This window comes from Indicator indicator, chromosome 8 (assembly GCF_027791375.1).
Source record: "Indicator indicator isolate 239-I01 chromosome 8, UM_Iind_1.1, whole genome shotgun sequence".
NCBI classification, from domain to species: domain Eukaryota; kingdom Metazoa; phylum Chordata; class Aves; order Piciformes; family Indicatoridae; genus Indicator; species Indicator indicator.
Genome location: NC_072017.1, coordinates 33,695,265 through 33,712,012, shown reverse-complemented (window position 1 = coordinate 33,712,012; position 16,748 = coordinate 33,695,265). Strand labels below are relative to the sequence as shown.

Here is a 16,748-nt window from a genome sequence, read left to right as displayed (position 1 = left end):
GACACTCTCCTGGCTCAGGCCTGTCTTGCCCAGCACATCATTTTGTGGGCTGCAAGGAGATAAGAATGAACTCATTGGCCCTGATGCCACTGTGTTCCTGTGCCTGGCTGAGACACACAGGGACACCTCTTCTGAGAAAATGCTTTAACCAATAAAGGGTTTCAGTCAAACTTGTCCCACTCAATCAATAGAGGCCCCAAGGGGCAGGAGGAGCTCTTTCTCATACTCCATGCGCTTCCATTACACCTCTTGCCTCAGCAGCAACCAACTGCCTTTGCCCCCTCCACTGCTGCTGCTTCTCACCTTCACTTACCTTACACACTTGACTCTGGCCCCCATCTCATCTGGGTGAAGGCTTGAATCTCAACCAAAGGTCATCAAGGAAATGACAGGTGCTGCTGCTGGTCTCCAGGGTAACTTGGCACAAATACAATGTGTTTGCTACAAGAGGTTATCCTTGGGTAAATTCTGCTGAGGCATTAATAACAAAATTAATATTTACCTTTGCCTTACAATTAAAAAATATTGAAGGGTTTGAACTACTGGAAGCAGGGGCAACAATAAGATCGGTACTTAGCCCTGATAAGTGCATTTCAGAGTCTACTCCCCAAAGGGATTTCTAACATTTCTTCCATTTCCCCACCACTTTCATAGAGATAGGAAATGAACATAGCAGACAAAGGGAGCCACAACACTGACTGTCAGGATGAAGACAAAAACCTTGAGGCCTCTGCCTATCTATACAAACATCTGACCTAACAGATTGGTTATTGAACCTAACAGATAGGTCAGATTGGTCATCCTGTCTGATATGTCAGGACATCAAACGTTGGATACAGATACGGATTAACTTTTTAATCTGCCATTAAAAGGTTAATCATTCAATGCCTACTGACATACACATTTGATTTTATTTTCATCCTACTCATTGAAGAAGAAAAAAAATTAGGTTCACACAAAGCTGCACAGCAACAGAAGCTCAGAATGAACTTCGCCCCTCTCTTATTCACATGCACTTCAAAGATTGTGCAGAGACGCCAGCTGTCTGTTGCACTTCATAAACTGCAAGCAGGGCAGTCAGCAATTCTGAAATCTGTGAGGCCTTCATATCAGTGTTGGGTTTGCAGATTTGATGGAGAAGAGCTTCACATGGATGTTTTGAAGAAAAGTAATTTTGTACATAGAATCATAGACTGCATCTAGTTGGAAGGGACTCTGGAACATCATCTTGTTCAACCCCTCTGCAGTGAGCAGGGACATCTCCAACTACATCAGATTGCTCAGGGACCTATCAGGTCTGCAGGGATGCAACCTCCACCACACCTCTGGGCAACCTGTTCCAGTATTTCACCACCCCACTGTGAAGAACTTCATCTTTATGTCCAACCTAAATCTACCCTGCACCAGTTTCAAACCATTGCCCCTCATTGTATTGCTACAAGCCCTTCTAAACAGTCCTTCCCAAGCCTTCCTTTAGGTCCCCTTCAGATATTGAAATGTAGCTATAAGGTCTCCCCAGAGCCTTCTCCAGGCTCAACAGTCACAATTCACTCAGCCAATCTTTGTAGGAGAGATGCTCTGGCTTTCTAATCATCTTTGTGGCCCTCTTCTTGACCCACTCCAGCAGGTCCATGTCCTTCTTGTGTTGGGGGCCCCAGAGCTGGACATAGTACTCCAGGTGCGTTCTCCCCAGAACAGAGCAGAGGGACAGAAATCACCTCTCTTGATCTGCTGGCCATGCTTCTTTTGATGCAGCCCAGGATGTGATCTGCCTTCTGGGCTGCATGTGTACATTGTTGGCTCATGTCCAGCTTTTCATCCACCAATATCCCCAAGTCCTTTTCTGCAGGGCTGCTCTCAATGTCATCAGCCTGTATTCATATCAAGGATTGCCCCAACAGTATTTGAAAAATCTGTGGGTTTAAAGTTCAAACATTATCAGCCATACAGGGTACCAGCCATGCAGCATTTGCCCTCTGGAACTGCTCTCCATCTCTTGCAGAATATAGGCAATCGAATGGTAATCAAACCCAAGTATGATAAGGCTCAGAAGCTGTGCAAAGTGAGTGTATCTCATCAGTTTAAAGGCTATTTTTGTCTTCAGCTAAGCGCTTGAACAGCAGTTCACTATCAAAGTGAAGCAAAGATTGCAAAGCACATGAAACCAACTAATCCTGGAAAAGAGCCACATCTTTACCCCACCAAGTCTGGCAAGTGAACTGACAGCATAACAAGCACAAAGAAGGTCACGTGAATCAACTGTGCAGCTGGTTGTCTGAAGCATGAGTCATCAGAGTAATGCATCCCTGACTGATGAATGCTGCTTTTTTTTTTTTTTTTTTTCCCCTCTCCAGCACTAATCACACTAAGCACCCTGAATACAGAACAGAAATACATCCCCTGCCCTACAGAGCTCTACCAGGCCTGCTTTGGGTGGATCCTGTATGGTGCTGCGCTTCACATGTGGCCAAGAGAGTGTTGGTAAGACACCAATGTTTTAGCTATTGCTGAGCAGTGCTTGCAGAGCATCAAGGCTTCTCCATTTCTCACTCTTCACACTGCAGCAAGCAAGTGGGGGGGGCAATGGGTTAGATGGGAGTCTTGCTGGGACAGCTGATCTGGATTGACCAGAGGGATGTTCTGTCCCATATATTGTCATGTTCAGAAATGAAAATTGAGAGGTAGTCTTTCCAAGGTAACTGTTGCCCAGTCCAAAAATCTTCTATTAGAAAACAAGAGTGATGCTTTTGGTCTTACTATTGCAAGAAAGAGAGAACTTATCAAGTAATCAAATCTACATTATACTGCTGCTTGTGAGGTATGTTCAGCTCAGCAGAGATTCCACTGCTCCAGCACTACACTGAAGCCAGCACAGACCCTCAGACACTGCATGGCAGGGCACTGTGATGTCAGTCTCCTCCTTCCACACATGCTAGAAGCAAGCAGCAGGGAAAGATCTTGTGCTTTTCATGCAGGGAAGGCAGGGCATGGCTTAAATGCAGAGCCACCAATGACAGCCTCCATCATGGACTTCAACCTGCTACTCCCCCACTCTCAACACAGATATTAAACACAGCTCTGAGCTCTCTGGTCACAGTCCCACAGCAGGACTCCCTCCACGCTCCCGGCCTCGTATTTTAGCTGTAGCCAAAGGGTTCCTAGGAGTGCTCAACCACCACAGCTGGGCTGTTTTGCAACTCAGAGCATCAGCCAGACGAGTAGCAGCTTCCCTCCAGCCTGCTGCACCAACAGCTGAGACCACATGGCCACTTCTGGAAAAGTAAGGACAACATATTTCCCATATTCCTTTCTAAGGTGCCCTGCTCCTGGGCAAATGTTCTGAAAATGACTCAGCCTGCACACCTCTGTGTGCACCCGCTTTCCTCTCACCTCACTCCCCAACTGATTGAACCCCTTTGAATTACATCAGCTTCCAGACTATCACACCTGCCAGGACCTGCCTTAGGCACTGCGTTCCTCTCCTGCTCTGCCTCTCAGCTCAGGAATGAAAATTCCAAACCCTGCTGCTCTGGAGAGCCCCCTCCGCTCAACCCTGCTCTGTGCTCCTGCTTTGGGCACGGAAGCACAACTCATCTCCTCTGTTCTTCCTTGTTCCTTGTCCCTTTTCAAGTTTCAAGCACAATTTTACGGATGTCAAAACAGCGTTGGGTTGATGGGATCATGGATTGGGTCCTGCCACAGACAAATTTTTCTTTGGCAAGGGAAAAAAGCATCCAGTAGCCAGCCAGATGGGAAGCATTCCTTAACCCATCCTGGGTACCTCAGGCCACTGTCTTACAAGACCAACAACAAAGCTCTTAATAGGCATTTCCACTAGGTAGGTTCCACACTCCCCATCACAGCACAAGCTGTCTATTAGCATGGCATGAGACTAGGAAAAACCCACAGCCATTAAAACCCCAAAATACCCTAAGGGTATGTCTCATACTCTCTGTGTGACAAAGCACCACTGGTGTTTCCTCAGACCATCAAGCAGGCAAGTGTTTATTGAACATCACTTGGCTTGGTGGACAGATGAGCACCACTGAGTTCCTGCAGCTCTCTTTTAGGTGACTGACTGTCCCTGAGCACGCTCCACATCCCATGCAGTGTAATCCCTCTGTTGCTTCCAGGTGATCAGATGCAAAGCTGCTGTTGCTTGGGCCGTGGGCAAACCACTCTCTGTGGAGGAGGTGGAAGTTGCACCCCCAAAGGCAGGTGAAGTTCGTATCAAGGTAAGAACTTCTTTCACTCTTGGGTTTTTTTCTCCCTTGTGGGAATTCTACTTCTTGTGGCTATCCCTTGAATGCACCTGGCAGGGATCTGTGTTACCAATGCCTATAGGTAGAGTTTCTCAGCACCAGTGAGAATATTTTTAATCCTCTTTCTCTACCCATCAAAACATATGAAGGAAGGCCTCCATGGTAAACGCTCATAGCTTATGATGCTTCTTGATCTCACACATCATTTAGCTGCTCATTACACTATGTCATCAAAGTCAAGGCAGTGGGAAGTTCTGGAGAACCTCATCCTTCAGTAACAAGACTAGATCTTTTACCCAGGTAAAACCAAAATCAGATCATCCCTGACACTCAAAATTTGGGATTGCTGTTAGAAAAAAAGGATTCCAGCCTGTGGATAGCACTGCAGGGCTCTAACACAGTGCGTTGCTGCTGCACACCGGCAGCCATGTAACACCCTTGAACTGCTCATCCCAAACATCCCATAACTCTCAACAGTGACCCCGCTCAGGTCATCAGAAAAGGACAATCTTCACACAATTACCAAATGCTGTGGCACACCTGAACACAGCACAACAGTTTGCTCTCCCTGCTAAGTCATGCCAGGCTCTTTCAGGCAGAAGCACCTGGGACTTTCCTTTCCCACAAATCTGGGAGCCAGAGACACTCCACAAACTAATCCTCAGCCCCTACAGCACAGTGCAGAGGAAGGGCACTAGAAGCATTCTGTGTGAGTGGAAGCAGAAAGCCTGGCCTGGGCACGGTATGCTGGCATGGGGTGGCAGCACCAATGGTGGTGGGGATCGTAACACCCCTGTGAAAATTACTTCCACAAAGTGAGTTCAACAGAGGCCGGAAATCACCTCCTCTTTCTTATCCAGATGGTGGCAACTGGCATCTGTCGCACAGATGAAAACCTTCGGCAAGGTCTTTTTGCCAATACAGATTTCCCAGTTATCCCAGGTCATGAAGGAGCAGGGATTGTGGAGAGCACTGGAGAAGGAGTGACCTCTGTGAAACCAGGTAACAGAATCACACACAAATACACACCCAGGATTCAGCTCTCCAACAGCTGTTCAGGGTCTGCTGAGGGACAGATACCTAACACAGGATGTTCATTATTCCAGGTGACAAAGTCATTCTCCTCTGTGTTCCTCAATGTGGAAAATGCATCTTCTGCCTGAATCCTGAGTCTAACTTCTGCCTCAAGGCTCAGTGAGTTTGCTTTGCCCTCTCCTACACCTAAATAGGGTCAGCTGCCTGTCAGCAAATCTGACATCCCCACAGGTGCTTTACTGGATGAAAAATCAGGGCTTCTGCCTCCCAACAGCTTATATGAATCACAGTGTGTGCTACCTGACAAGACCACCCGGTTCACTTGCAAAGGGAAGCAGATCCACCACTTCCTGTGGGTCAGCACCTTTGCAGAATACACTGTGGTACCAGAGTATGCTGTTGCCAAGATTGATGCTGCTGCACCTCTGGACAAAGTCTGCTTGCTTGCCTGCGGGTTTCCCACAGGATATGGGGCTGCCATCAACTCTGCCAAGGTTGGTATTCAGGCACGACCAGGAAAATCACCCCACAGCCACACTCACACCCTCACCAGACCTGTGCAACCCTCACCAACCTCCTCCTCATGCTGGACACTCACAGGGCCCCATGTTGTGCAGGTAAAACCGGGCTCCACCTGCGCTGTCTTTGGCCTCGGAGCAGTTGGCCTCTCTGTTGTCATGGGCTGCAAGGCAGCTGGAGCTTCCCGCATCATTGCCATTGATATCAACAAGGATAAGTTTGCCAAGGCCAAGGAGCTGGGAGCCACTGACTGCATCAACCCTCAAGACTTCCAGAAGCCCATCCATGAGGTGCTCATTGGGATGACCGGCTACGGGGCGGACTACACCTTTGAGGCCGTTGGGAAGCAAGATACCTTGGTAAGTGGCATTACAGCATGTGTCCTCCCTGCCAGCACATTCACGGGCTCCCATCAGGGCACAATTCACCTGAGTGGGACGTTCCTTGTCTGCTGCCTGCACTGCTGGGCACATCTTTGCTCACAAAGGGAGCAACAGACAAGCTGCAAAACAGGCACTGAGCTCTCCATCTCACCTGCACAAGGGAGTCTGCATTGTCAGATGGCCATGGAAGGGGCAGATGCCTGCACAGGAAGAATGCTTTCCTGACAAATTCAACGGCACCTTCTCTAAGTCACCCATCTGTCCCATCAGGCTGCTGCCATGACTTCCTGCAAAGTGAGCACTGGCACGTGCATAATGGTTGGAGTACAGAAAGCTGGTTCAATGCTTGCAATTGACCCTATGCTTCTGCTGAGTGGGCGTGCATGGAAGGGGACTATGCTTGGAGGTACGAAATTTAGGGAAACATTTCTGACATCTCAGCATTTACCTTTCCAAACTCTGATTTCCAAATATCTGTGGAACACATTAATAACTACCCCCAGGAAAACGAGTTTGCCCACCTGAGCTATGAACTCAACTCGTGCACAAAAGATACTTTTCCCCATAGTCATTGCTCACTAAGCTCTGGGACACCAAGAATATTTCCAGTTTGCCAGTGTCCCTAAAAGTCTCTTTGAGAGGGCTTTCAAGACAAAGAAAACCAAATAACAGCACGGCATTTCCATTGTACAGGCATGAAGCATGCTAATCAACCTGTTACTGTTTCATACAGTTCAACACACAACTCCCTGTCTGTGCTAACCCACTCTCATTCCAAGGAGAGGAATACGTCTTGCAAGAACTAGACACCAGAAGTGGTCATCGGTCCTGACCTTGACAGCATCACTACCTTACTAAAACAGCTTTCCCCTGTTATTCACTCTAGCTGCTCTCTCCTATTTCTAGGTTGGAAGATGAGAGATTCTGTCCCCAGATTAGTTTCCAGCTATTTGGAGAAGAAATTCAACTTAGATGTGCTAATCACCCACACGCTGCCCTTCACTAAAGTCAATGAGGGACTGGAGTTGTTACGTGCAGGGAAAAGGTGAGACCCTGACCAGCACAAGGGAGGTACAGCAAAGGCCACCTCCACCTAAAATTCAAACAGCCCAAACACTCTGGAAGGCAGGCCATGCAACATGCCTTCTCAGAAAGCATCCAAGGCTTGGGAGGAAGCAGGAACAAGAGCCCTGCGTAAGGAGGATCTGCCATAACCCAGAGGGAAAAGCTCACACTCAGGGCACAGGGAATGCTCCTGCTCATGCTTCAGCTCAGCAGAGCACAGCCTCAGCACTGCACCAAGAGCAGCACAGGCCCTTAGGTACCACACGGCAGGGCACTGTTTGAAAGCACAGGACAGGCAACAGAGTCAAGGAGTAAGGGGTATCCTTGGCAACAACAGCATCAAAGCCAAAGGAAGGAAGAATGTCTCTTACAGCAGCAGCAGCAGCACACGAGCTTTGGGGAGGCTCAGCTGCCGAGGTGTTCCCTTCAGCAGGACTTTGAGCCTGCCCCATTGCTGTGCAACCCATGCAGCTGAGTCAGGGAGAGGCTGGATGAGAAAGAAGGTGACCTGTCCTGAGGTCTACCTGCCTGCCCCACTGCCTGCTTCTGAACACTCCCAGCCACAACACCTCTAACCCCCTCCTCTCCTTTCCACTTTTCAGCGTTCGCACTGTCCTGCTCTTCTGAAGGATGCAGCCACATGGGAGGCTGAGTTCAGGCACCAATGCAGCAGACACTCTCCTGGCTCAGGCCTGTCTTGCCCAGCACATCATTTTGTGGGCTGCAAGGAGATGAGGATGAGGAACTCGCTAGCCCTGATGCCACTGCCAGTGCTGCTGTGCCTGGCTGAGACACACAGGGACACCTCTTCTGAGAAAATGCTTTAACCAATAAAGGGTTTCAGTCAAACTTGTCTCATGTAGTGCACTCAATCAACAGAGGTCCCAGGGCCAGGAGAAGCTCTTTCTCATACCCTGTGCACTTCCATGGCATGTTTCCATGTATCTTCATGTAATGCTCAGACACACAGACATGGATATGGTTCCATTTTTCAAATGGTGCTGTACTTTTAGCTTATTTCCATCGCCAAGTCCCACAGAACATTACAGCACAACTGTGCATAATCTTCCCCAGAGAACAGGATTGCCACCAGGAGCCAGCCCTTCTGCTGAACAGACCCTCTTCTTGTGGTACAGAACACTGGACTCGTAGCACTGTAATGCCTTTTGACCTCTTCTGGGTAGCTCTTACCCAAGTCTATAGCCCTTTGAACTTCTGGAACCCCCCTCATCACAATCAAGAGTTACACAGCATATCACAAACACACAACTGAGCTACCAAAGGTTAACAACTTCTATCTTGTCTGCCAATTTACAACAGCTTCTGCACATCTGACTCTCTGTGTCCTGCTATGAACATTACTGGTATTTCTCTTAGCTGCTCTTTAAGCATAAACCAAATAGACTGCTGTTCTGTTATGGGATATCACCAAAATCTAAACACATCACTAGATTTGTGTGGGATTTGGAAAAAAAAAATTCGTTTATGAAAAAAACTAAAGCTATCTGAAAGACAATTCGATTGTTGTACAATAACTCTGCCTTCAAGAAACTGTCCTCACACTTCACCAAAGTCGCCGTGTGGAAAATGAGTTCTGTACTGACAATAGCGCCCTCTGGCGGCCAGTTGGCCGCCCAATTCCTGAAACATCACTGCTTTCACAGCTGATCAAATAATTATGTTTTAAAGACTAGCAAAGACTTTCATAGATACTAGAAGAAAATTCTCTTAGGCGCAAGCAAGGAGCTTTCAGCAGAACCAATCCCTAACTTATGTCTTTAAAATTTCCTTTGCACTCTAATATCAACATATTTGAATCAGCACATAAAAGATCAGCTTTTTGTGGTTTATTTGATTTTCAGTGAAAGCTGAGGATTTTAACTGCAAAATGCACAGAATGACTTATGTCCATACATAAAATATTAAAAATATTTCATTATCCCAGTGTCATGTGTTTCTACAGCAAAACTGTCATGGTCACTTTCGTAATTCTTTTTAATACAAGAAATCTGGTGAGGGACTGTTTACAAGAGCATGTAGAAAGAAGACACAGGACAAAGGTTTTAAACTGGGGAAGGGGAGATTTAGATTGGACTTTAGAAAGAAGTTCTTTACTATGAGGGTGGTGGGACTTACTAATCTCCTGGTCACCAAGAATTACTTGCAGTTTGCCAGCATCCCAGGGAAATCTCTTTGAAAGAGTTTTCAGGACAAACAAAGCCAGGGAAGTGCACTGTATTTCCATTGTATACATAGGCATGAAGCATGCTACTGAGCCTGTAACTGTAGCATACAAATACCATACACACAACTATTGATGTGAACCCACTCTCACTCCAAGGACATCTCAGTCTTGAGATTCCAGAAACACAACCTTACCAAAACAGCATTTCCCCTGTAACTCACTGCAGGTGCTTTTTCCTCTTTCTAGGTTCTAAGATGAGAAACTCTATCCCCAGTTTAATCCAGGCCTTTTGGGGAAGCAGGGACAAGACCAATGTGTATGGAGGATCTGTCACAACCTAGAGGGATGAGCCCAGCTCAGCACAGGGAACCCACCTGCTCATGGTTCACCACAGCAGAGGGATGTTCTGTCCCATATATTGTCATGTTCAGAAATGAAAATTGAGAGGTAGTCTTTCCAAGGTAACTGTTGCCCAGTCCAAAAATCTTCTATTAGAAAACAAGAGTGATGCTTTTGGTCTTACTATTGCAAGAAAGAGAGAACTTATCAAGTAATCAAATCTACATTATACTGCTGCTTGTGAGGTATGTTCAGCTCAGCAGAGATTCCACTGCTCCAGCACTACACTGAAGCCAGCACAGACCCTCAGACACTGCATGGCAGGGCACTGTGATGTCAGTCTCCTCCTTCCACACATGCTAGAAGCAAGCAGCAGGGAAAGATCTTGTGCTTTTCATGCAAGGAAGGCAGGGCATGGCTTAAATGCAGAGCCACCAATGACAGCCTCCATCATGGACTTCAACCTGCTACTCCCCCACTCTCAACACAGATATTAAACACAGCTCTGAGCTCTCTGGTCACAGTCCCACAGCAGGACTCCCTCCACGCTCCCGGCCTCGTATTTTAGCTGTAGCCAAAGGGTTCCTAGGAGTGCTCAACCACCACAGCTGGGCTGTTTTGCAACTCAGAGCATCAGCCAGACGAGTAGCAGCTTCCCTCCAGCCTGCTGCACCAACAGCTGAGACCACATGGCCACTTCTGGAAAAGTAAGGACAACATATTTCCCATATTCCTTTCTAAGGTGCCCTGCTCCTGGGCAAATGTTCTGAAAATGACTCAGCCTGCACACCTCTGTGTGCACCCGCTTTCCTCTCACCTCACTCCCCAACTGATTGAACCCCTTTGAATTACATCAGCTTCCAGACTATCACACCTGCCAGGACCTGCCTTAGGCACTGCGTTCCTCTCCTGCTCTGCCTCTCAGCTCAGGAATGAAAATTCCAAACCCTGCTGCTCTGGAGAGCCCCCTCCGCTCAACCCTGCTCTGTGCTCCTGCTTTGGGCACGGAAGCACAACTCATCTCCTCTGTTCTTCCTTGTTCCTTGTCCCTTTTCAAGTTTCAAGCACAATTTTACGGATGTCAAAACAGCGTTGGGTTGATGGGATCATGGATTGGGTCCTGCCACAGACAAATTTTTCTTTGGCAAGGGAAAAAAGCATCCAGTAGCCAGCCAGATGGGAAGCATTCCTTAACCCATCCTGGGTACCTCAGGCCACTGTCTTACAAGACCAACAACAAAGCTCTTAATAGGCATTTCCACTAGGTAGGTTCCACACTCCCCATCACAGCACAAGCTGTCTATTAGCATGGCATGAGACTAGGAAAAACCCACAGCCATTAAAACCCCAAAACACCCTAAGGGTATGTCTCATACTCTCTGTGTGACAAAGCACCACTGGTGTTTCCTCAGACCATCAAGCAGGCAAGTGTTTATTGAACATCACTTGGCTTGGTGGACAGATGAGCACCACTGAGTTCCTGCAGCTCTCTTTTAGGTGACTGACTGTCCCTGAGCACGCTCCACATCCCATGCAGTGTAATCCCTCTGTTGCTTCCAGGTGATCAGATGCAAAGCTGCTGTTGCTTGGGCCGTGGGCAAACCACTCTCTGTGGAGGAGGTGGAAGTTGCACCCCCAAAGGCAGGTGAAGTTCGTATCAAGGTAAGAACTTCTTTCACTCTTGGGTTTTTTTCTCCCTTGTGGGAATTCTACTTCTTGTGGCTATCCCTTGAATGCACCTGGCAGGGATCTGTGTTACCAATGCCTATAGGTAGAGTTTCTCAGCACCAGTGAGAATATTTTTAATCCTCTTTCTCTACCCATCAAAACATATGAAGGAAGGCCTCCATGGTAAACCCTCATAGCTTATGATGCTTCTTGATCTCACACATCATTTAGCTGCTCATTACACTATGTCATCAAAGTCAAGGCAGTGGGAAGTTCTGGAGAACCTCATCCTTCAGTAACAAGACTAGATCCTGGGTAAAACCAAAATCAGATCATCCCTGACACCCAAAATTTGGGATTGCTGTTAGAAAAAAAGGATTCCAGCCTGTGGATAGCACTGCAGGGCTCTAACACAGTGCGTTGCTGCTGCACACCGGCAGCCATGTAACACCCTTGAACTGCTCATCCCAAACATCCCATAACTCTCAACAGTGACCCCGCTCAGGTCATCAGAAAAGGACAATCTTCACACAATTACCAAATGCTGTGGCACACCTGAACACAGCACAACAGTTTGCTCTCCCTGCTAAGTCATGCCAGGCTCTTTCAGGCAGAAGCACCTGGGACTTTCCTTTCCCACAAATCTGGGAGCCAGAGACACTCCACAAACTAATCCTCAGCCCCTACAGCACAGTGCAGAGGAAGGGCACTAGAAGCATTCTGTGTGAGTGGAAGCAGAAAGCCTGGCCTGGGCACGGTATGCTGGCATGGGGTGGCAGCACCAATGGTGGTGGGGATCGTAACACCCCTGTGAAAATTACTTCCACAAAGTGAGTTCAACAGAGGCCGGAAATCACCTCCTCTTTCTTATCCAGATGGTGGCAACTGGCATCTGTCACTCAGATGAAATCCTTAGGGAAGGTGGCATTGCCAATATAGATTTCCCAGTTATCCCAGGTCATGAAGGAGCAGGGATTGTGGAGAGCACTGGAGAAGGAGTGACCTCTGTGAAACCAGGTAACAGAATCACACACAAATACACACCCAGGATTCAGCTCTCCAACAGCTGTTCAGGGTCTGCTGAGGGACAGATACCTAACACAGGATGTTCATTATTTCAGGTGACAAAGTCATTCTCCTCTGTGTTCCTCAATGTGGAAAATGCATCTTCTGCCTGAATCCTGAGTCTAACTTCTGCCTCAAGGCTCAGTGAGTTTGCTTTGCCCTCTCCTACACCTAAATAGGGTCAGCTGCCTGTCAGCAAATCTGACATCCCCACAGGTGCTTTACTGGATGAAAAATCAGGGCTTCTGCCTCCCAACAGCTTATATGAATCACAGTGTGTGCTACCTGACAAGACCACCCGGTTCACTTGCAAAGGGAAGCAGATCCACCACTTCTTTTGGGTCAGCACCTTTGCAGAATACACTGTGGTACCGGAGTATGCTGTTGCCAAGATTGATGCTGCTGCACCTCTGGACAAAGTCTGCTTGCTTGCCTGCGGGTTTCCCACAGGATATGGGGCTGCCATCAACTCTGCCAAGGTTGGTATTCAGGCACGACCAGGAAAATCACCCCACAGCCACACTCACACCCTCACCAGACCTGTGCAATCCTCACCAACCTCCTCCTCATGCTGGACACTCACAGGGCCCCATGTTGTGCAGGTAAAACCGGGCTCCACCTGCGCTGTCTTTGGCCTCGGAGCAGTTGGCCTCTCTGTTGTCATGGGCTGCAAGGCAGCTGGAGCTTCCCGCATCATTGCCATTGATATCAACAAGGATAAGTTTGCCAAGGCCAAGGAGCTGGGAGCCACTGACTGCATCAACCCTCAAGACTTCCAGAAGCCCATCCATGAGGTGCTCATTGGGATGACCGGCTACGGGGCGGACTACACCTTTGAGGCCGTTGGGAAGCAAGATACCTTGGTAAGTGGCATTACAGCATGTGTCCTCCCTGCCAGCACATTCACGGGCTCCCATCAGGGCACAATTCACCTGAGTGGGACGTTCCTTGTCTGCTGCCTGCACTGCTGGGCACATCTTTGCTCACAAAGGGAGCAACAGACAAGCTGCAAAACAGGCACTGAGCTCTCCATCTCACCTGCACAAGGGAGTCTGCATTGTCAGATGGCCATGGAAGGGGCAGATGCCTGCACAGGAAGAATGCTTTCCTGACAAATTCAACGGCACCTTCTCTAAGTCACCCATCTGTCCCATCAGGCTGCTGCCATGACTTCCTGCAAAGTGAGCACTGGCACGTGCATAATGGTTGGAGTACAGAAAGCTGGTTCAATGCTTGCAATTGACCCTATGCTTCTGCTGAGTGGGCGTGCATGGAAGGGGACTATGCTTGGAGGTACGAAATTTAGGGAAACATTTCTGACATCTCAGCATTTACCTTTCCAAACTCTGATTTCCAAATATCTGTGGAACACATTAATAACTACCCCCAGGAAAACGAGTTTGCCCACCTGAGCTATGAACTCAACTCGTGCACAAAAGATACTTTTCCCCATAGTCATTGCTCACTAAGCTCTGGGACACCAAGAATATTTCCAGTTTGCCAGTGTCCCTAAAAGTCTCTTTGAGAGGGCTTTCAAGACAAAGAAAACCAAATAACAGCACGGCATTTCCATTGTACAGGCATGAAGCATGCTAATCAACCTGTTACTGTTTCATACAGTTCAACACACAACTCCCTGTCTGTGCTAACCCACTCTCATTCCAAGGAGAGGAATACGTCTTGCAAGAACTAGACACCAGAAGTGGTCATCGGTCCTGACCTTGACAGCATCACTACCTTACTAAAACAGCTTTCCCCTGTTATTCACTCTAGCTGCTCTCTCCTATTTCTAGGTTGGAAGATGAGAGATTCTGTCCCCAGATTAGTTTCCAGCTATTTGGAGAAGAAATTCAACTTAGATGTGCTAATCACCCACACGCTGCCCTTCACTAAAGTCAATGAGGGACTGGAGTTGTTACGTGCAGGGAAAAGGTGAGACCCTGACCAGCACAAGGGAGGTACAGCAAAGGCCACCTCCACCTAAAATTCAAACAGCCCAAACACTCTGGAAGGCAGGCCATGCAACATGCCTTCTCAGAAAGCATCCAAGGCTTGGGAGGAAGCAGGAACAAGAGCCCTGCGTAAGGAGGATCTGCCATAACCCAGAGGGAAAAGCTCACACTCAGGGCACAGGGAATGCTCCTGCTCATGCTTCAGCTCAGCAGAGCACAGCCTCAGCACTGCACCAAGAGCAGCACAGGCCCTTAGGTACCACACGGCAGGGCACTGTTTGAAAGCACAGGACAGGCAACAGAGTCAAGGAGTAAGGGGTATCCTTGGCAACAACAGCATCAAAGCCAAAGGAAGGAAGAATGTCTCTTACAGCAGCAGCAGCAGCACACGAGCTTTGGGGAGGCTCAGCTGCCGAGGTGTTCCCTTCAGCAGGACTTTGAGCCTGCCCCATTGCTGTGCAACCCATGCAGCTGAGTCAGGGAGAGGCTGGATGAGAAAGAAGGTGACCTGTCCTGAGGTCTACCTGCCTGCCCCACTGCCTGCTTCTGAACACTCCCAGCCACAACACCTCTAACCCCCTCCTCTCCTTTCCACTTTTCAGCGTTCGCACTGTCCTGCTCTTCTGAAGGATGCAGCCACATGGGAGGCTGAGTTCAGGCACCAATGCAGCAGACACTCTCCTGGCTCAGGCCTGTCTTGCCCAGCACATCATTTTGTGGGCTGCAAGGAGATGAGGATGAGGAACTCGCTAGCCCTGATGCCACTGCCAGTGCTGCTGTGCCTGGCTGAGACACACAGGGACACCTCTTCTGAGAAAATGCTTTAACCAATAAAGGGTTTCAGTCAAACTTGTCTCATGTAGTGCACTCAATCAACAGAGGTCCCAGGGCCAGGAGAAGCTCTTTCTCATACCCTGTGCACTTCCATGGCATGTTTCCATGTATCTTCATGTAATGCTCAGACACACAGACATGGATATGGTTCCATTTTTCAAATGGTGCTGTACTTTTAGCTTATTTCCATCGCCAAGTCCCACAGAACATTACAGCACAACTGTGCATAATCTTCCCCAGAGAACAGGATTGCCACCAGGAGCCAGCCCTTCTGCTGAACAGACCCTCTTCTTGTGGTACAGAACACTGGACTCGTAGCACTGTAATGCCTTTTGACCTCTTCTGGGTAGCTCTTACCCAAGTCTATAGCCCTTTGAACCTCCTCACCACAATCAACATTTACACAGCATATCACAAACACACAACTGAGCTACCAAAGGTTAACAACTTCTCTCGTGTGCCAATTTACAACAGCTTCTGCACATCCAGGACTCTGTGTCCTACAGCACTGCATGTGTGCAGACAACATGTGCAGCTGCCAACTCTGCAGAGTGTTCTGCAACCTCAGTGCTACACTCAGCTACCAGGCACGACACAGTGAGTGCCAGCAGGATGCTGCTTAGCTGCCCTCTCCTCCAGCTGGCAAACAGTTACTGCCAGCTTTCCAGAAACTTGGAGATTCTCCTGCCCCTTTGATGATGAATACTAACTGGGCAGGACTTCAAATGCCAGAGAGTTTCTCATACTCTGCTTGATTCCTAGAACATTGTGTTTTAAACATAATGTTAATACAATTGTTTTAAAGCTAGCAAAGATATTCATAGATACTGTAAGAAAATGCTATCAAGTCTAAGTAGCTTCCAGCATAACCCTTCCTTTGCTAATATCTTTAAAATTTCCCTTGCACTGTTACTTTAATATCAATGTATTCAAACCAGCTTGGGGAAGTGTGGTTGGAAAGCTGCCTAGCTGAAAGGGACCTGGGGGTTCTAATGGACAAGTGACTGAATATGAGCCAACACTGTGCCTAGGTGGCCAAGAAAGCAAATGGCATCCTGGCTTGGATTAGGAATGCTGTGTCCAGCAGGAGCAGGGAGGTGATTGTCCTCTTGTACTCAGCTCTGGTGAGGCCACACCTCAAGTATTGTGTTCAGTTTTGGGCACTTCAATACAAGAGAGATGTGGAGGTGCTGGAGCCAGCTCAGAGGAGGGCAAGGAAGCTGGGGAAGGGCCTGGAGAATAAATCTGATGAAAAGCAACTGAAGAAGCTGTGGCTGTTTAGTTTGAAAAAGATGAGGCTGAGGGGAGACCTCATTGCTCTCTACAACTACCTGAAAGGACATTGCAAAGAGACTGGTGCTGGTCTCTTCTCACAGGTAATTAGTGATAGAGCAAGAGGGAATGGCCTCAAGCTGCAACAGGGTAGGTTTAGACTGGACAT

The 16,748-nt window shown here is 48.1% G+C and overlaps 2 protein-coding genes across 2 annotated transcripts; both read left to right on the top strand.

Moving 5' to 3' along the window:
- The first annotated feature begins 3,262 nt into the window (after nt 1-3,262).
- On the top strand, nt 3,263-7,891 carry LOC128968748 (alcohol dehydrogenase 1-like). The gene is made up of 9 exons (XM_054383325.1): nt 3,263-3,280; nt 4,134-4,235; nt 5,123-5,264; nt 5,369-5,456; nt 5,572-5,791; nt 5,915-6,175; nt 6,470-6,605; nt 7,106-7,244; nt 7,867-7,891. The coding sequence occupies exons 1-9, from the start codon at nt 3,263-3,265 to the stop codon at nt 7,889-7,891; spliced, it is 1,131 nt and encodes a 376-aa protein (XP_054239300.1).
- A 2,586-nt stretch (nt 7,892-10,477) lies between these two features.
- Nucleotides 10,478-15,100, top strand: LOC128968747 (alcohol dehydrogenase 1-like). Its single transcript, XM_054383324.1, has 9 exons — nt 10,478-10,495; nt 11,349-11,450; nt 12,332-12,473; nt 12,578-12,665; nt 12,781-13,000; nt 13,124-13,384; nt 13,679-13,814; nt 14,315-14,453; nt 15,076-15,100. The coding sequence occupies exons 1-9, from the start codon at nt 10,478-10,480 to the stop codon at nt 15,098-15,100; spliced, it is 1,131 nt and encodes a 376-aa protein (XP_054239299.1).
- The last annotated feature ends 1,648 nt before the right edge of the window (nt 15,101-16,748 follow it).